The sequence below is a fragment of the Mustelus asterias genome, chromosome 26, assembly GCF_964213995.1.
Source record: "Mustelus asterias chromosome 26, sMusAst1.hap1.1, whole genome shotgun sequence".
Classification (NCBI taxonomy): Eukaryota; Metazoa; Chordata; class Chondrichthyes; order Carcharhiniformes; family Triakidae; genus Mustelus; species Mustelus asterias.
In genome coordinates this window covers 29,042,768-29,063,760 of record NC_135826.1, presented here as the reverse complement: position 1 = coordinate 29,063,760, position 20,993 = coordinate 29,042,768, and the positions used below count along the sequence as shown (strand labels likewise).

The window sequence follows — 20,993 nt, the reverse complement described above, 5'->3', positions numbered from 1 at the left end:
AAGTTACTGTGAAAATCCCCTAGTCGCCACACTCCGGCGCCTGTTCGGGTACACTGAGGGAGAATTTAGCATGGCCAATGCACCTAACCAGCGCGTCTTTTGGACTGTGAGGGGAAACCAGAGCACCCGGAGGAAAGCCACGCAGTCACGGGGAGAACTTGCAGACTCCACACAGACAATCACCCAAGCTGGGAATCGAACTTGGGTCCCTGGCGCTGTGAAGCAGCGGTGCTAACCACTGTGCCGCTGTACCGCCCCCCGCGTTAATGAGTGTGGGTGAGATGAAGTATATGGACATCAGGGAAATCTGACTGAATCATGGGATCCCTACAGTGCAGAAAGGTAGCCATTCGGCTCATTGAGCCTACACCGACACTCCGACAACAATTCCACCCAGGCCCTATCCCTGTAACCCCATGTATTTATATAGCTAATCCCCCTTCCCTACACAACTTGGAACACTAAGAGACAATTTAGCATGGTCAATCAATCTGACCTGCATATCTTTGGAGCGTGGGAGGAAACTGGAGCACATGGAGGAAACCATGCAGACACGGAGAGAATGTGCAACCTCCAGACAGTCACCCTAGGCCGGAATTGAACCCGGGTCACTGGTGCTGTGACGCAGCAAAGCTAATCACTATCATGGAGGTGTGATGATTTAAACTGTGATTACTGGTGCAGAAAGTATGACGTGGCAATTGAAGATGCATGCACTGATCTTGGCCACTGTGTGAGGTCATTGAATTTCTTGCGGGATTGCATCCACTCCCTCTTGGCGTTGACATCCACGGCCATCTGCTCCTCCTGGTTTTTGGTGCATATCTGAAGATCCTCCTGCTTCCTTGGAAATGCTGCACTCCACCCTCCCGTCTCCATCACCAAGGCCTCCACTGCAGCATCGGAAAATCGTCAAGCCCACTCTCTTTCCTCAGCTGTGCCATTCATCACTATTTCCCCCAAGTCAGATTCTTTTCAGCCATCAATCTCAGTTCCAGCCTTTAAACAGTGCAGGCTGGGGGCTTAAGTGGTGCTCGCCACTCTCAATATTTGTCCCTGAGGTCCAAGCAATACTTTTTGATAGGGATGAGGTAGAGATCTTGCTGCAGAAGATGCAGCAAAAGGCTGAATTGAAGAATGTCGTCCAGAGTAACCACAGGTACCAGTTGGTTTATACAACACGGCCAGATTGCTGTCTTGTACTTGGCTTAAATGAGAAATTCGCTGGTACCAGGAGGAAGGCAGAGATTTCTCAGTGTAGCTTACTTCTTGGGAGACCAATCAAGTAAGACACAAACCTAAGTTGAAAACTGCCATATTCAAGGAACGCATGGGGGAACTGCAACAACTGTTTATCCCTGTCTGGCACAAAAGCAAAATGGCCAATCCATGGCTTACAAAGGAAATTAGAGAGAGTATCTGATCTAAGGAAGAAGCATATAGATTGGCCAAGAAAAATAATAGGTCTGAGGATTGGGAGCAGTTTAGAATTCAGCAAAGAATCAAGGGATTGATTAAGAAGGAGAAAATACAGTACGAAAGTAAGCTTGCAGGGAACATAAGGACTAACACTAAGAGTTTCTATAGATACGTGAAAAGAAAGAAGTTGGTGAAGACAAATGTAGGCAATGAAGACAAATGACAGAAATGGGGGAATGTATAATAGGGAACAAAGAAATGGCCGAGCAACTGAATACATGCTTTGGTTCTGTCTTCACAAAAGAGGATGCAAATCAGATGCCAGAAATGTTGGAGAATGCAAGATTTAGTGAGAGGGAAGAACTGAGGGAGATCAATATTAGTAGAGAAATGGTGCTGGGAAAATTGATGAGATTGAAGGTGAATAGATCCCCAGGGCCTGATAATCTAAATCCCAGAATACCAGAAGTGGCTCTGGAAATAGTGGATGCATTGGTGGTTATCTTCCAGGATTCTGTAGACTCTGGAACAGTTCCTGCAGATTGGAGGGTAGCGAATGTCACTCTAATATTCAATAAGGAAAGTAGGAGAAAACGGGGAATTAAAGACCAGTAAGCTGAACATTGGTAGTGGGGAAAATTCTCGAATCCATTAATCAAGGACTTTATGGCAGAGCATCTGGAAAGCAGTGGCAGGATCAGACAGAGTCAGCATGGATTTATGAAGGGGAAATCATGCTTGACAATCTGTTGGAATTCTTTGAAGATGTAACTCGTAGAGTTGACAAGGGGGAACCAGTCGATGTGGTATATTTGGACTTTCAGAACGTGTTGACAAAGTCCTGCACAAGAGACTATCGTGCAAGATTAAAGCACATGGGATTGGGGGAAGTGTATTGAGATGGATAGAAAACTGGTTGGCAGAGAGGAAACAAAGAGTAGAAATTAATGGGTGCCTCGATTGAGTGGCATGCCTTATAAGGATAGGCTGAGGGAGCTCGGTCTTTTCTCCTTGGAGAGATGTAGGATGAGAGGAGACCTAATAGAGGTATATAAGATGTTGAGAGGCATAGATCGGGTGGACTCTCAGAGGCTTTTTCCCAGGGTGGAAATGGCTGCTATGAGAGGATACAGGTTTAAGGTGTTGGGGGGTAGGTACAGGGGAAATGTTAGGGGGAAGTTTTTCACACAGAGGGTGGTGGGCGAGCGGAATCGGCTGCCGTCAGTGGTGTTGGAGGCAAACTCAATAGGGTCTTTTAAGAGACTCCTGGATGAGTACATGGGACTTAATAGGATGGAGGGTTATAGGTAGGCCTAGAAGGTAGGGATATGTTTGGCACAACTTGTGGGGCCGAAGGGCCTGTTTTGTGCTGTAGTTTTTCTATGTTTCTTTCTATGTTTTCAAATTGGCAGGCAGTAACCAGTGGGGTGCCACAGGGATGGGTGCTGGGACCCCAGCTATTCACAGTATATATTAATGATTTGGATGAGGGAACAAAATGTAACATCTCAAAGTTTGCAGATGATACCAAGTTGGGTGGGAGGTTGAACTGTGACAAGGATACAGAAATCCTTCAGAATGATTTGGACAGGTTGGGTGAGTGGGTTAATCAATGGCAGAAGCAGTATAATCTGGATAAATGTGAGGTTATTCACTTTGGAAGCAAAAACAAGAAGGCAGATTACTACCTGAGTGGCTGTAAATTGTGCACCGGGACCTGGGTGTCCTTGTGCACCAGTCACTGAAGGTACGCATGTCGATGCAGCAGGCGGTAAAGAAGGAAAATGGCATGTTGGCCTTCATTGCGATAGATTTCAAGTACAGGAGCAGGGATGTGTTGTTGCAACTGTACAGGGCCTTGGTGAGGCCACACCTAGAGTATTGTGTGCAGTTTTGGTCTCCTTTTCTGAGGAAGGATGTTCTTGCTCTCGAGGGAGTGCAGCGAAGGTTTACCAGGCTGATTCTGGGGATGGCGGGACTGATGTATGAGGAGAGATTGACTAAGTTATGATTGTTTTCACTGGAGTTCAGACGAATGAGGGGGGATCTCACAGAGACTTATAAAATTCTAACAGGTCTAGACAGGATAGATGCAGGGAAGATGTTCCCGATGGTGGGGTAGTCCAGAACCAGAGGTCACAGTCTGAGGATTCAGGGTAGATCATTTAGGATGGAGGTGAGGCCGACATTTTTTTACCCAGAGTCGTGAGCAAGTGGAATTCATTACCACAGCAAGTAGTTGATGCCAAAACATTGAATGCATTCAAGAGGTAGCTAGATATAGCACTTGGGGCAAATGGGACCATAGGTTATGGGGAAAAAGCAGGATTAGGCTATTGAGGTGGATGATCAGCCATGATCGTAATGAATGGCAGAGTAGGCTTGAAGGGCCAAATGGCCTCCTCCTGCTCCTATCTTCTATGTTGCTATGTTTTTTTCTAACGGATGTCACTACAAGCATTGTACATCATCATTACTTTTTGACATTGTTCCAAGACAGCACGGAATGCTTTCTATGTAAGACCATAGACCATAATTAGGCCATTCAGCCCATCGAATCTGTTCCACCATTCAATCATGGCTGATATGATTCTCATCCCCATTCTCCTGCCTTCTCCCCATAGCCCTTGATCCCCTTTTTGATTAAGAACCTATCTATCTCTGTCTTAAAGACACTCAATGACCTGGCCTCCACAGCCCTCTGTGGCAATGAGTTTCACAGATTCGCCACTCTCTGGCTGAAGAAATTCCTCCTCATCTCAGTTTTAATGGAGTGTCCCTCCACTGTGAGGTTATGCCCTCAAGTTCTAGTCCCTCCCATTAGTGGAAACATCCTCTTCATGTCCACTCTATCTATAAGCTTCATTTAGCTCCCCCCCACCTCATCCTTCTAAACTCCATCGGGTATAGGTCCAGACTCCTCAACTGGTTCTCATATGACAAACCCTTCATTCCTGGGATCATTCTTGTGAACCTCCTCTGGACCCGTTCCAAGGCCGGCACATCCTTCCTTAGGTTTGGGGCCCAAAACTGCTCACAATATTCCAAATGTGATCTGACCAGAACCTTATATAGCCTCAGCAGTACATCCCAGCTCTTGTATTCTAGCTGTCTAGAAATGAATGCTAACATTGTAAGCCGCAGAAGGAGTTAGACATTAGCATTGCCAAGCTGGGGGTACTCCTCCAGTGACAGGTGGCATGGAGCCAGCTAGCACAGGCAGCCTTTAAAATTCACCCCCCCCACACTCCTCCCCTGTACACTGCAATCAGCTATGGGCAGCTTCATGAATTAAAATAAGCTATGAATTAACCTTTTTGTATTTCACTGTGTTTGTTATGAGTGCGTTATCCCTCACAAAAATAACAAGCCCAGTTACCTTATATCTTACCCATGGTGGCACAGTGGTTAGCACTGCTGCCTCACAGCACCAAAGACCCGTGTTCAATTCTGGCCTCGGGTCACTGTCTGTGCGGAGTCTGCTGCACATTCTCCCCGTGTCTGCGTGGGTTTCCTCCGGGTGCCCCGGTTTCCTCCCACAGTCCAAAAATGTGCAGGTTAGGTGGATTGGCCATGCTAAATTGCCCCCAAATGAGTAAATGAGGTACCAAAAGAGAAAATGCTGGAAAATCTCAGCAGGTCTGGCAGCATCTGTAAGGAGAGAAAAGAGCTGACGTTTCGAGTCCAGGTGACCCTTTGTCAAAGCTAAAAGACATAGAAAGTGGGAGATATTTATACTGCAGAGTGAGGGAATGAAAGATGAGTCATAGCCACAAAAACCAAGGGAAAAGGCTACCAATGGCAGTCCACAGAGAGAATGAAAAGTGTGAATGGCCAAACGGCAGAGAAGCTAAAATGAGAGGTTAAGCTGTGCCTACCCTGAAGAAGTGCTGCTCTTCTCTCCAACAGGATTTCCGTAAGTCTCTCCCCTCCATCCACCTTCACTGCTTTCCATTTCTCTCTTAGTGTTGGCTTCCTTAATTTTTCTTTCTCGCTCCACTCTTTCCTCCTACTTTATCCCCCTTTCCCTTACCTTTTTTTCCCCTTTTACTTCCCCTTTTCTAAATGTTACCTCTGTCCCATCCATCCATCACCCCCCTGCCCCCCTCCACCACCCTTCCCCAACATCTTCATCTGTCACATCTTACCCTCTGATTTCAGCTTCTCTGCCGTTTGGCCACTCACACCCTTTATTCTCTGTGGGCTGCCATCGGCAGCCTTTTCCCCTGGTTTCTGTGGCTATGACTCATCTTTCATTCCCTCCCCCTGCAGTATGAATATCTCCCACTTTCTCTGCCTTTTAGCTTTGACAAAGGGTCACCTGGACTCGAAACGTCGGCTCTTTTCTCTCCTTACAGACGCTGCCAGACCTGCTGAGATTTTCCAGCATTTTCTCTTTTGGTTTCAGATTCCAGCATCCGCAGTAATTTGCTTTTATAAATGAGGTAGATTGGCCATGGCAAATGTGTGGGGTTACGGGCATAGGGTGGGTTGGAGGGAGTCGGTGCAGGCACGATGGACGGAATTTTCCCGTCCCACTCACCATGGGACATGAACTACACAAAGGTCCGTTGACCTCGAGTGTGCTTTCCGCGTCTTGGGGCGAGCGCGGCCGGAAAATCCTGCCCGATGGGTCAAATGGCCTCATTCTGCACTGTAGGGATTCTATGCTTCTATGGATCCCTCCAACACAGCCATCAGCAACAGATTCACAACTAAGAAAACAAAACATTTATCTATTGGCTAATGTGGAGTATCTGACCCTTTGCACATAGTGTCATAATGGAATTGCGTTCAAAAGACAGGGCAGTTTGAACCCAACCTTGAAATGGATGGTCACTCCAAGAGTAATGAAGGGAATTTAATAAATGTTACAATTACAAAGGCTTTTCCAAGTCATCCATTAATGGATGGTAGCACATCAGATGTTGGATTTTGTTTCTTGAGAATAGATCAAGAATGTTGTCTGAAAATAAATATTGCCTGATATGGAAAATACTAAAGGCATTTGATCTGAATGTGGGCTGTTTTCTGATTGACTCACCAAAAGCCTTTCTGGGTTCCACTAATCCAAGTATGAACGGTTGACCTTTGGGCAAGTCTTTCAACATCTTGGCAACTTCGTAATGTCGACAACCCACTATTGTTTGATTGTTTATTCCCTCTATGTGGTCTCCAACGCAGACGGTTTTGATTCTGTCAATGGTGCTGCCTTCCTTTATCCGCTGAGAAATCAAAAATTATTGTTTAGTTAAAAAAAAAAGTTTAATTCGCCTTCTGAAAGAAATCATTCTTTCATAATGATCAGCAAATTAAGAGAGGCACAATTTATGCAATTTATCAAGTTACGTAACAACATCTGACTTTAGCTGGCAATTAAGCTCGAAGACTATCCCTTTACATGGAAAAGCAAAATTCAACCTCACCCAGCGATGAGATGATGGCTTTGCTTAATGATTGCTTCATGCTCACATTGGAAATGGTCTCCATTGTAGGGTGGCACAATGGCACAGTGGTTAGCGTAGCTGCCTCACAGCACCAGGCACCCGGGTTTGATTCTAGCTTGGGTCATTGTCTGTGCAGAGTCTGCATGTTCTCCCCATGTCTGTGTGGGTTTCCTCCGGTTTCCTCCCACAGTCCGAAAGACGTGCTGGTTAGGTGCATTGGCCATGCTAAATTCTCCCTCAGTGTACCCGAACAGGTGCCCGAATTTGGCGACTAGGGGATTTTCACAGTAACTTCATTGCAGTGTCAATGGAAAGATGGAGGCTGTAGGGTGACCTGATAGACGTCGACAAAATTATGAGAGGCTTAGACAGGGTGGATAGTGTGGTAATATAAACAGGGCCTAGTTTTAAGGCTGATAAAATTGGATATCCTAAATTAAAGAATTGGGCATATTAAAATCAAACACAGTCAAACCTCGGGCAGGCCAATTGTACAAATACGCAAACATGTCTGGGCCTTACCCATCAATCACCCATCAAAGGTCGTTGCACTCTACTGATACTTAGCAGGAGATCATTGCCCATTGAAATGCACCGGCCTATTGTTAGAAGCCCAGATCGGGCCAGACTTTCTGTCACTGAGAGTTCCTGCAGTTAGCTTATCTGATAACAGGTTACATGTAAGCAACAGCATGGAGATGGACACCTGGGGCGGACCCTGGTGTCCTGTCAGGCAGACATCAAGAAACCCACTGGGTATTGGAACCCCCTCCTGGGACCTCATTGGCCGGAAGCCAGAGAAGATCTGGATTATAATGTGGTAAATTGGATCAGCAAATTTGCTGATGATACAAAGATTGGAGGTGTAGTGGACAGTGAGGAAGGTTTTCAAAGCTTGCAGAGGGATTTGGACCAACTAGGAAAATGGGCTGAAAAATGGCAAATGGAATTTAAGATGTGGAGATGCCGGCATTGGACTGGGCTGAACACAGTAAGAGTTTTAACAACACCAGGTTAAAGTCCAACAGGTTTATTTGGTAGCAAATACCATTAGCAAATACTAATGGTATTTGCTACCAAATAAACCTGTTGGACTTTAACCTGGTGTTGTTAAAACTCTTACTAAATGGAATTTAACGCAGACAAGTGTGAAATATTGCACTTTGGAAGGACAAACCAAAGTAGAACGTATAGGGTAAATGGTAGGACTCTGAAGAGTGCAGTTGAACAGAGGGATCTGGGAATACAGGTGCAGAATTCCCTAAAAGTGACGTCACAGGTGGATGGGGTCGTAAAGAGTGCCTCTGGTACATTGGCCTTTATAAATTGGAGTATCGAGTATAAAAGTTGGAGTGTTATGGTAAGGTTATATAAGGCATTGGTGAGGCCGTATTTAGAGTATTGTGTACAGTTTTGGTCACCTAGTTACAGGAAGGATGTAAATAAGGTTGAAAGAGTGCAGAGAAGGTTCACAAGGATGTTGCCGGGACTTGAGAAGCTGAGTTACAGAGAGAGATTGAATAGGTTGGGAGTTTATTCCCTGGAGCGTAGAAGAATGAGTGGAGATTTGATAGAGGTGTATAAGATTTTGATGGGTATAGATAGAGTGAATGCAAGCAGGCTTTTTCCACTGAGGCTAGAACATAGAACATAGAACATTACAGCGCAGTACAGGCCCTTCGGCCCTCGATGTTGCGCCGACCAGTGGAACCAATCTAAAGCCCCTCTCATCTACACTATTCCAATATCGTCCATATGTTTATCCAATAACCATTTGAATGCACTTAATGTTGACGAGTCCACTACTGCTGCAGGCAGGGCATTCCACGCCCTTACTACACTCTGAGTAAAGAACCTACCTCTAACATCTGTCCTATATCTCTCGCCCCTCAATTTAAAGCTATGTCCCCTCGTGCTAGCCATCACCATCCGAGGAAAAAGGCTCTCACTATCCACCCTATCTAATCCTCTGATCATCTTGTATGCCTCTATTAAGTCATCTCTTAACCTTCTTCTCTCTCACAAAAACAACCTCAAGCCCCTCAGCCTTTCCTCATACGATTTTCCCACCATACCAGGCAACATCCTGGTAAATCTCCTCTGCACCCTTTCCAACACTTCCACATCTTTCCTATAATGCGGCGACCAGAACTGTACGCAATACTCCAAGTGCGGCTGCACCAGAGTTTTGTACAGTTGCCGCATGACCTCCTGGCTCCGAAACTCAATCCCTCTACCAATAAAAGCTAACACACCGTACGCCTTCTTAACAACCCTATCAACCTGGGTGCCAACTTTCAGGGATCTATGCACATGGACACCCAGATCCCTCCGTTCATCCACACTACCAAGTATCTTAGCATTAGCCCAGTACTCTGTATTCCTGTTACTCCTTCCAAAGTGAATCACCTCGCACTTTTCCCCATTAAACTCCATTTGCCACCTCTCAGCCCAGCTCTGCAGCTTATCTATGTCCCTCTGTAACCTGCCACTTCCCTCCGCACCGTCTAGTATCATCCGCTCGGGGAGAAAAAAACCAGAGGGCATGGGTTAAGGGTGAAAGGAGAAAAGTTTAAAGGGAATATTAGGGGGGGCTTCTTCATGCAGAGAGTGGTGGGAGTGTGGAATGAGCTGCCAGATAAAATGGTAAATACTTTTAATATTTAAGAAAAACTTGGACGGGTTCATGGATGAGAGGGGTGTGGAGGGATATGGTCCAAGTGCAGGTCAGTGGGACTAGGCAAAAAATGGTTCGGCACAGACAAGAAGGGCCAAAAGGCCTGTTTCTAAGCTGTAATTTTCTATGGTTCTAAGTTTCTGGAAAGGCAAGAAGGCAGGGAGATAAAGAGACATATTTTCAGACACACCAGCAGCGAAGACTCGACGAAGGAGGCAACCTTGACCATCCGGAAGACTGACCAGAGAAGGAAGGAAGGAGGAAGCTGCCATCGAGATTCACCTTCGTGACAACAGACCAGAGTGACTCAGAGATTCGGGCCTGCAGTTTAACCAAACCATCTTTGCGGGTAGTATACTTGAATCTGGGGTATCCCCTTGTTTTATGTGGGTAATTTAAGGGTTTATAGTGTTATTATTAATAAACTTGTTGAACCTTTACTTGTGTTTGTCCTTTGTCCATCTTGCAAATAAGGGCACCGGGGTAAAACCTTGGAGTAAGCAAACTGGTCGAAAGTATCTGAGAATTAACAGGTACAACATTTGACACCCCAGACGGTCCTTCGATAAAAAGTGATACGTTGCTCCGAAGTCGAACCTTCAACCCGGTATTCTCCAACACTCCGTCTGAGCCTGAATTAAGAGGGCAAGTTGCCCCACGTGACGGCCAGTCTTAAGTGAGTGAAGGACTAATACAGATTCGACCAGTAAATTGGGCCATAAACCTGGTGTCTGTAACACAAGGTGGACAAACTGTGTAGTTAGAACTGGGGTAGTCAAGGGAATTTGGGTAAAATCGACAGGAGGGAATTTAGTGAAAACCGGACCCCTACCCCAATCCCTTACCTACACTCAAGTGACGAATCCTAAAAGGAAATAATTATAGCCAGTAATGCCGAATGGGAGGAAGTCCTCCGTTTATATTTGAACTATAAGTGGCCCAAATGGGTGCAGTGGGGTGACGCCCCGAAACTGGATCTGGGATCCGAGGGAGAGAATTGTTGGGATCGTGCCCGTAAGGAAATGGGTAAAAGGGCTCCCAAGCTTAGGAAAGCGATTGCAATTGCCAGTTGTCTAGAACAGCTCCTTGGTAGGGAAGCAGAGATTATCCGGGTTAAATGGGACAGAGAGGCCCAGATAACCCAACTAAAGCAGGACTTAATGAGTGCTACCATGCACATACAACAATTGGAAGCGGAGGTAGACACACGAGAGGAAAGGAACCAAATTAATATGATACACATGAGCCAGTTCCAGGCTCAATGTGATAAAGCCTACCAAAAGGCACAGCGTGCTGTCAGTGAGAGAGAGGCTGCGCTGCAACAGGTAGAGGGAGTTAAACGTAAATGCAGCGACCTGCAGGCTGCAGTAAAAGTTTGCACCAAGCAGGAAAAGCAAATACAGCCCGCGCAACAGACCACTCCAAATGCCTGCATGAGATTGCAGATTTAAAATCACAACTAGCCATAAAAAGGGATGTAATGTGTGCAAACACCTCCGAAACAAGGGATAGTGACCCAGGGGTAGAGTGGGGGGATTTAGAAGAGGATGCAACAGCTAGTGTCATTGCCGACTGGGGACCCCCCACTTCCGTTCCCGGTGATGGAACCAACGGTGCCACCTAATCTGGCCCCCATCCTAGAAAACTCAGTCTCAGCCCCTAGTCCAGTTCCCATTCCGATAAGTCCAGTCACTAATTCGGTTCCCGTACCGATGAATCCGGTCACCACCCAATGACAGGACAGACAGCACCACAATGTGACTTATGTAACTCCATACACCATGACACAGCTCACTGACATAGCTGAAGCGATTCGAGTATTCAAACCCTCCGGGGATCCACATGCTCTCTTTGACCAGGTTACCCAATAACGTGTTTTAAATGGCTTAGACGAGGCAGAAGAGGTTAAACTTATTCTGTTATGTTTAAGTCCTGCCATCCGTTCCGCCCTACCCGAACCCCAGAACGTGGCCGGGGGAACCCTACCAGAAATGAAAGCAGTCGTTCTGGCCGCCATAGGCTACAATAGGGATGACCCGGTACAAGGCTTAAACAACTGCCAACAAAAGAGAGGGGAGCACCCGACAGCCTATGCTGGCCGACTATGGAACCAATTTGTTGCGGTTTTCGGCCAATTAAATCGAGTCCAATTAAATGCACACCACCGGCCCACATGGATCCGGACCCTGATAGCACACGCCACCGAGGGGAATCAGAAAGCCTGTGAGAATTTTGATCCCGATGATAATACACACACAAAAGCCTGGGCCATGTGCAAAATGACTCATGTGTGGGAACGGGAAGTCAGACAAACAGACACCCCCAAGCCCACAAAACACGGAAAGATGAACCCAATCCACACAGACCCAGCCCCGGTTTGGCGTAACGAAGGGGGAGATGGAAACAGGGGACAGGGAAACTCGGGGCACCCACCCCCATATACCCCTGCCAATCATCAATACAGAAACCCGCAGCCCCGCGCAGAACCCCGATATATTCCCAACCCCAGGTACAGGGAACAAGACAAAGCCATTCCAGATATCTACCCCCACAAGCGCAGTGTTGCAACTGTGGCCAGATCGGCCATTTTGCCAGGGAATGTAGAGCCCCGCCCAGCCAGACCCCACGACTGCCCCAACGATTTCACAGAGGAGAACCCCGACCTATGTCATTAGAAGGACCTGCCAGACAATACATCACAACCCCGGTGGATGCCTCCAACACTCCTTTCAGCCTCTACCCCCAATTAGACTACGGACTGGAAGCATGAGTCAGACCTCCCCAACTTGGGTTTGCAACACTGAATGGGATAGTGTAGGGAGACCCCTTGTAAAAGGCAAAGTAGGAGGCCGCCCCATCGAGTTCCTATGGGACACAGGGGGATCCCGTACCACTCTTAACACATCCCATGACCTCAGCTGTACTTGGCCTACAGGAAAACAATAATGTTAAGTGGCTTTACGGGACATTCACAGGAAGGCTTGGAAACAGACCCATTAGAATTTCGACTGGGTAATATAATATGTCAGCACCCAGCTATCTTGGTTAAACTCCACCCAGAGGCAGAGCACATTCTAGGGTCCGATCTGATGAGGAAGTGCAACCTATCGTTTGACCCCGCTAATTGTTGCCTTTGGCTAATGCCAACCACCTGTCAATCCCCAGTCGAGGTGGCCACCGGCAGATACGTAGACCAAATATCTACTTTTGGAGAATTGTGGATCAGGCCCACAGAAATGACGGAAGACCCTGAAGCACAGGGTATATTAGCCAAACACACACAGGCATTCGCCAGTCACAAGCATGACTGCGGCCGAATAACAGGGGAGGTAATCATAGAAGGTCCCGACCCTAAACCCCAAAGACAGTACAGCTTCCCTAGGCAAGCTGAAAGGAAAGTGGCCAAGGTGATTAGCAGTTTATTAAAACAAGGAGTCCTGCGCCCTGTTGCTTCCACTAACAACTCCCCCATATGGCTGGTAAGGAAACCGGACGGTTCCTGGAGGCTCACAATTGATTATCGAGCCCTAAATCAGACCACCCCCATCACAGCTCCCACAGTGGCGACGAGCCCAGAAGCCATGATGAAACAAGCCCCACACGCAAAACCTTTCAGTGTTGGACATCAGTAATGGCTTCTGGTCAATTCCCTTAGATCCCCACTGTCAATACAAATTTGCCTTCACATTCCAGGGACAACCTGGATGTATTTACCACAAGGTTTTCATAACTCCCCCTCCATATTTCACCAGTGCTTAGCAAAAGGCTTGGAGGGATTCTCCAAACCAGAATGTTTGGTACAATACGTAGATGATCTCCTCTTACAGACTGAAACAAGAGGGGAACATCTAAAGTTATTGGATGAACTGCTGAACCTCCTCACTACATTAGGGTTAAAGGTAAATTCCAAGAAAGCCCAGATCATGAGACGACAGGTCTCTTACTTGGGTACAGTAGTGACTGAGGGAAAGCATGAGATAGAAAGGAAGCGAATCGAATCTGTAACACGCCTCCCCTTACCAAAGGACGTGAGCTCCCTGCGCTCCTTTCTGGGCTTAGTGGGGTACTGCCACAACCACATAGACGGTTTCGCCACTAAAGCCGCTCCCCTTTCCGAACTTTTACGAAAAAACACCCCGTGGGTCTGGACTGCGCGACACACACAAGCAGTCTCAGACCTCAAACAATCCCTTGCACAAGCCCCTGCCTTACAGGTACCCAACCCTGAACTCCCCTTTGCCCTTGAAGTAGCGGCCACTGACAGCACACTAGCTGCCGTGCTCCTCCAAGAACGGCACGGACAACTCGGCCCAATTGCTTACGCTTCCCGCATACTAACTCCAGTTGAACGAAGATTTTCGGTGTGCGAAACACACTTATCAGTTTGCTGGGCAGTGCATGGCTTTAACTACATAGTCAGCTTGAACCCCCTCACTATACTTACAGAACACATCCCCATACAACTACTGCTGAATGGCCGAATTAAAGATGGGACGGTTAGTCAAAACCGTATTGCACGGTGGACACTCATGTTACAGGGTCGAGACATTGCGGTCAAACACACCCGGGTCCCTACATTCCTGGCAGACAACCTAACCTACGGTGGGGAGCCCCATGAATGCCAGATTCCGGCAATAAAAGACCCCAAGTGGCCATTTTTGCCAAAACGAAAGGGGGGAGGAGCCAGGGGAATTGGCCAAACCCAGGCTCAGGACAGTTTAAAAAGTTTTGTAGATTGGTCATCCATGGTGGAAGAGGGAAACAGGAGGACAGGATGTGGGATATACGTGGAAGACCAAGAAGGCAAGCCCCTGAGGGAGATGGCCTTAAAACTTCCAGCACACATGAGTGCACAAGCTGCAGAACTGGCAGCGATAGCATCCTGACCTGTTCCCCACACCCGCGGACATACACTCCGATAGTATGTATGTCTGCAACAGTTTAACAGACTTTATGCCCCTGTGGGAAGCAAGGGAATTCATATCAGCAGATGGGAAACCTCTACCATCAGCCCCACTGTTAAGAATTATTCTCCAGGCTGCCCAAGACCGGGAGTATGGCATAATTAAAGTAAAGGCCCACCACCACACCTCCCCACTTGGGAACATAAGGGCGGATGAATTAGCCAAACAGGGTGCTAGAGAGGGGGAATTTTGGCAACCAATAGTTACAGAGCGAATTGAAGCTGTGACTGTTAGCCAGACCAAGGTTGAAGACCTAAAACAAGCCCAGAGCAGTGACCAGGACCTGAAACAAATTCAGGAAGGGGCAAACCCCGCTTCCTTTGAAAAATGGCGGGACGCAATATCGGTACAGGGTGGGCTTGTCCTTAAGGACGGCCTATATGTGGTCCCAACCAGGGACCGTAACCAAATCATTTTCCAAAACCACGATGTCCAGGGCCATCAAGGGGCAGGAACCACAAGTGAGCGAATCAAAGGATTGTGTTGGTGGCCAAACCTAGAACAGGATGTGCGGCATTACGTCGATAATTGTATCATCTGTGCACAGAACAATCCTGATAAATATGCCCACAAAGGGGAACTGAGGCATACTCGCCCTGTGGAAGGTCCCTGGACAAATCTCCAGATTTACTATATTGGTCCCCTACCGCCCGGAGTGGGAGGTTACAAATACATCCTGGTCATCGTAGACACTTTTAGTAAATGGGTGGAAGCTTTTCCAACCCGCACTAACACAGCCAAGGTCACGGCTGACATCCTAGTGCAGCATATATTCACTCGGTGGGGCCTTCCCCGCAGCATCGACTCGGACCAGGGCACTCACTTCACTGCCCAGGTAATGCAACGCGTAATGGAATTGTTCGGGATAAAGCAACAATTCCACATTGCTTACCACCCCCAATCTAGCGGTGTAGTTGAGAGGATCAACCGTACCCTCAAAGATATGATCCATAAGACCGTTCAGCAGAACAATCACTCCTGGAACAAAGTCTTCCCCTTCATATTAATGATAGTGCACAATTCCGTATCTAGTTCCACCGGATTCACCCCCCATGTCCTCATGACTGGGCGACCTATGCGAGGAATTGAACCTTTACTCGGGCTGGATCTGTCCGGCCCTCACCCATGAAAATGCCGTGAGAGCCATCCTAGAAAACATACAGGCCGCACAACAGGCTGCAGCTGTTAAGATAGGCAAACGGAAGCAGCAAAGTAAGGCCTATTTTGATGGTAATGTAAAACCCATCGAATATGAGGTTGGGCAACAGATAATGCTCAAGAGTCTTCCAGCCAGGAACATTCTTGTCCCCCAAATATGCCGGACCCTATCCAGTGGTAGATAAGGCCAGCTCCTCGGTATACAAGGTCATGGTAGACCACAAGAAAGCCGGGTGGTATCATGTGAACCAAATGAAGGCATTCGGCTCCCAGCAAAATTTTCACCAATACCATGTCACCCTGGAAGGAGTCTTTGAGTCACAAGGAAGCCCCAACCCTCACCCCACAGCACCTGACCTAAACCACGGTCCACAACCTGTACCCCAGGTTATCAACCCCCACCCAGTATCCCCAGGACCAGCACACGCAACCTCGGTCCCCACCCCAATTTACAGGGCTTCAGGAATAAAACCCCAGCCCAGGGGACCCCAATGAAAAGGATGGGGAACCCACAAACCTTACACCCTATGGTGCCCCTGGTACCGGGACTCCCAGAACCATTTGACCCGCGCTCACTACCAGAGGTGGTAATGCAGTGGGTACCTGTCAGCCAAAGCCCGCCCATATAGGTTCCCTCCACTGAGAAAGAATCAGGACATCATAGTCCAGATTGTAAATAGCTTTATCCATGCACTCCACGCATCACCCAATTGAAAAGGGTTTCTTATCTGTCCACATTATACTGCGTCATAATCTTCCGACACACCACAGTTTGGGTGTGGGATGAAGAATCTATTGTTATACTGTGCCATAGTCCTCCAACAACAAGGACACATACCCAACATTTTATTTTCACGCTCTGCAAGCTCCTTACCCCACTCAACCCCATTAAACGCTGATCGCCGACCAACTCTTCATATGACTCTATTGGGCCTTTATTATTCATTTACTTATTTCTTTGTTTTTTTTCCTTTTTTTAAAAAAAAGAGGGGAGTCATATGACATTCTTGTAATGAAATGGAAAAGAGAATCAGGTATTAATAAGAATTAACAGGTGCTACCTTGATCTCCCCCAGAATGAACTACATACTTCTCTGCTATCTGGGACTCCTCGTGTCAGACCAAACCACAGACACCACATCAACCAAAGATCAGAAGATTAGCCTACAATACCCCGGAAGGAATTTCTGCAAAACTTGGACTCTGCAAGGGCCATCCGACATCAGGAGAGGCTCTACAATCAAGAGCCTTGATACTCTCCCATCTATACTTAATATGTATAGTCACTTGTCATTGCTTTGCTTTGTTTTGTATATACCTGATTGATGTATTGTTTTTTTTAAATTATTTTACTTAATTTAAATTTGTTGGTATTATTGTGGGTTTGGGATGATACTATCAACCCTAGATTCAGGGTACTTGCTTGTTGAGATGGTTTGGTAAGAATGGTGTGATCCGATTCGCTGATGCTCATTGGATCAAGAGGAGGGAATGTGGTAATATAAACAGGGCCTAGTTTTAAGTCTGATAAAATTGGATATCCTAAATTAAAGAATTGGGCATATTAAAATCAAACACAGTCAAACCTTGGGCAGGCCAATTGTACAAGTACACAAACATGTCTGGGCCTGACCCATCAACCACCCATCAAAGGTCGTTGCACTCTACTGATACTTAGCAGGAGATCATTGCACCCCATTGAAATGCACCGGCCTATTGTTAGAAGCCCAGATCGGGCCAGACTTTCTATCACCAAGAGTTCCTGCAGTTAGCTTATCTGATAACAGGTTACATGTAAGCAACATCATGGAGATGGACACCTGGGGGCGGACCTTGCTGTCCTGTCAGGCAGACATCAAGAAACCCACTGGGTATTGGAACCCCCTCCTGGGAGCTCATTGGCCGGAAGCCAGAGAAGTTTCTGGAAAGGCAAGCAGGCAGGGGGATAAGGGGACACATTTTCAGACACACCAGCAGCGAAGACTCGACGAAGGAGGCAACCTTGATCATCCGGAAGACTGACCAGAGGGGGAAGGAAGGAAAAAGCTGCCATCGAGATTCACCTTCGTGATGACAGACCAGAGGGACTCAGAGAATCGGGCCTGCTGTTTAACCAAACCATCTTTGCGGGTAGTATACTTGTATCTGGGGTATCCTCTTGTTCCATGTGGGTAATTTAAGGGTTAATAGTGTTATTATTAATAAACTTGTCGAACCTTTACTTGTGTTTGTCCTTTGTCCATCTTGCAAATAAGGACACTGGGGTAAAACCTCAGAGTAAGCAAACAGGTCGAAAGTATCTGAGAATTAACAGGCACAACAATAGTCAGAGGCCTTTTCCCAGGGTGGAAGTGTCAATTACATGGAGGCACAGGTTCAAAGTGAGAGGGGGAAAGTTTAAGGGAGATGTGCAGGGGAGGTTTCTCATGCAGAGCGTGGTAGATACCTGGAACGCACTGCCAGAGGAGGTGGTGGAAGCAGACACACTAGCAGCATTAAGAGGCATCTGGATGGGTACATGAGTAGGGAGGGAATAGAGGGATATGGACTGAGTAAGGGCAGAAGGTTATATTTTAGTTTAGTTAGGGCATCATGATCAGCACAGGCTTGGAGGGCTGAAGGGCCTGTTCCTGTGCTGTACTTTTCTTTGTTCTTTGTTGTTCTTAATGGAAGCCTGCTTGTGACACTAATATAAAACTTTAATTTTTTTAATTGTTTTTTTACAATCATGTTTTACTCAGAAATCTATACAATGCATAATCAGGGCAATTTAGTCCCAAAAGAACATAAAACCTTTTCTCTGATAATGTAGAATCAATTTATACAAAACAGTGTCAGCAAGACCCAGGAAAAAGAATGAGAAAAGATCAGAAGAGTTGCATAAAAGTCTATGAGGATGTGTTCCAAACTACTGGAATGGAGCACATTGCACTAAAATGAGCAGCAACTTTTCCACACCTTCTTGCCCTGGTGCGGACTAAAGTTATTAACCCAAGTGTTCTAGCAGTAATTTAGCATCCACTGCTCATTAAAACCACTTCAGCAGTTCTCTTTCCTGTTCAATGCAATACTTACTCACATAGGAAACATGCCAGTGATCACATTGGGTGTGCAATCTAATGAAACAGCTGAATGAGCAAGAAAACTGGAAAGTTTCTGGCCTATTTTTGGGTGAGTTGCATTCTTATGGCAAAAAACGGGCTGGGGGGGGGGGGGGGGGGGGGGGGGGGGGGAGGGTGGTAGTGACTGGAGCCTGAGCATACCAGGGACAGCGGCTGCTGAGCTTCATGGGTGCCATTGCGCAGGGGCCCCGATCTCCCAGTGTGCTGGGAGATTTCCTGTCACCGCCCCCACCTGCCCCACATGCATCAGGAACCCCCCACCCCCCCATGCAGATCGCGTCCTGGGCCAGTATACCCCCCCCCCCCCCCCCCCCCACCACCCACCCATCCCACACACATCTGTAGATGGGGCCGATCACCCCGTCTGCAGGGCTCCCCCTCCCCATTGCCGATGGGCGGCACGGTAGCACAGTGGGTTAGCACTGCTGCTTCACAGCTCCAGGGACCCGGGTTCGATTCCCAGCTTAGGTCACTGTCTGTGTGGAGTTTGCACATTCTCCTCGTGTCTGCGTGGGTTTCCTCCGGGTGCTCCGGTTTCCTCCCACATTCCAAAGATGTGCGGGTTAGGTGGATTGGCCATGCTAAAATTGCCCCTTAGTGTCCTGAGATGTGTAGGTTAGAGGGATTAGTGAGTGAAATATGTAGGGATATGGGGGGTAGGACCTGTGGTCGGTGCAGACTCGATGGGCCGAATGACCTCTTTCTGTACTGTAGGGTTTCTATGATTTCTATGATCTCCCCCTCTGCAGCATTCCCTCTCTCCACCCCAATCGCCGCCTCCCCCCCTCCAGGAGAGTACTCCTTTCTTCCCACCCTGGCAGAGTTCTCCCCTTCCCTGCCATCCCTGCAGAGCTCTCCTTCCTCTCTCTTGTTATAGCTCCACTGCACAGGCCCCACCCCCCACTCAGGCCCCACCCCTTTGGCAATGCCCTAGACCAGTTATGGTGCCCTGTGGTCAGTGCCAGGGTGCCGGGGGGGCACTGCTAGGGTGCCAGGTGGGCACTACCAGGCTGGCAATGCCCCATGGGCACTGCCCGATCTTGCCCCTGACCACCTAGGTGGGCTCCAATGGCCCCTGGCAAGGTCATCACGTCTGGTTTCCGCTGGTGGAGACCATCCATGAATCTCGCCAAGGGAGAAGCTCGACCGGCGAGGTGGTAAAAATAGATGGGCCTGGGCATGAAGCCGAAACAGGGCCGGTACAATCGGGGGAGGCGAGAAACCAGGCGCGTTTCTCGGTTTTCGGCTCCTGCCTGATCTTACCACCTCATCTTGCCGAAAGTCGGGCTGGACGAGGTCATAAGATTGCGCCCATTATGTTACATCTGCTTCAACCAGCAGCACTTTAACTTTAATCAGTTATGTGTTTCAAAATGTTGGAGTACTGAGATTGGTTGTTAACTTTGGTGCCTTTAGGAGATTATTTTGCAGAGAGATTTAGTGCAAAACACTTTCTTCTGGTTCATTCTCATAATCAAAATCCATTTGTTCAGTTTGTTCAGCTGTGAAACATAGAAACATAGAAAACAGGAGCAGGAGTAGGCCATTCAGCCCTTTGGGCCTGCACCACCATTCAATATGATTAAGGCTGATCCACTATCTCAACCCCACACTCTCGCACTCTCCCCATGGCTCTTAATACCTTTAGAGTCTAGAAATCTACTTCCTTCTTAAATATTCAGTGGCTTGGCCTTCACACCCTCCCATGGTAGAGAATTCCATAGGTTAACGACCCTCTGTGTGAGGAATTTTCTCCCCATCTCCGTCCTAAACGGCCAATCCCATATACTGAATCTGTGACCCTCGTTCTAGATCCCCCATAGATGGAGAAGCAATATCTCTGCATCCAGTCTGTCCAGTCCTGTTAGAATTTTATACATTTCAATTAGAACGCCTCTCAATCTTCTAAATTCCAGTGAATACAGGCACAGTTGACCCAATCTCTCCTCATACGACAATCCTGCCATCCAAGGAATCTGTCTGATGAACTTTTGCTGAGCTCTCTCCATGACAAATGTATCCTTTCTTAGAGAAGGAGACCAAAGCTGCTCACGATACTCCAGGCGTGGTCTCACCAAGGCCCTGTACAGCTGTAGTAAGACATCCTTGTTCTTGTGCTCAAGAGCTCTTGCAATGAAACATACCATTTGCCTTCCTAACTGCTTGCTGCACCTGAATGCTTGCTTTCAGTGATTGTTGTACCAGG

General features: G+C 47.5%; 1 protein-coding gene across 1 annotated transcript in view; it reads right to left on the bottom strand.

The window, feature by feature from the left end:
• The window catches only part of LOC144479545 (PDZ domain-containing protein GIPC3-like), an 83,714-nt gene that overhangs the window by 52,924 nt on the left and 9,797 nt on the right, over nucleotides 1-20,993 (bottom strand). Inside the window, exon 3 of the mRNA XM_078198369.1 lies at nucleotides 6,464-6,644. Within this exon, the coding sequence (XP_078054495.1) occupies nucleotides 6,464-6,644 (181 nt within the window). The remainder of the gene's footprint in view (nucleotides 1-6,463; nucleotides 6,645-20,993) is intronic.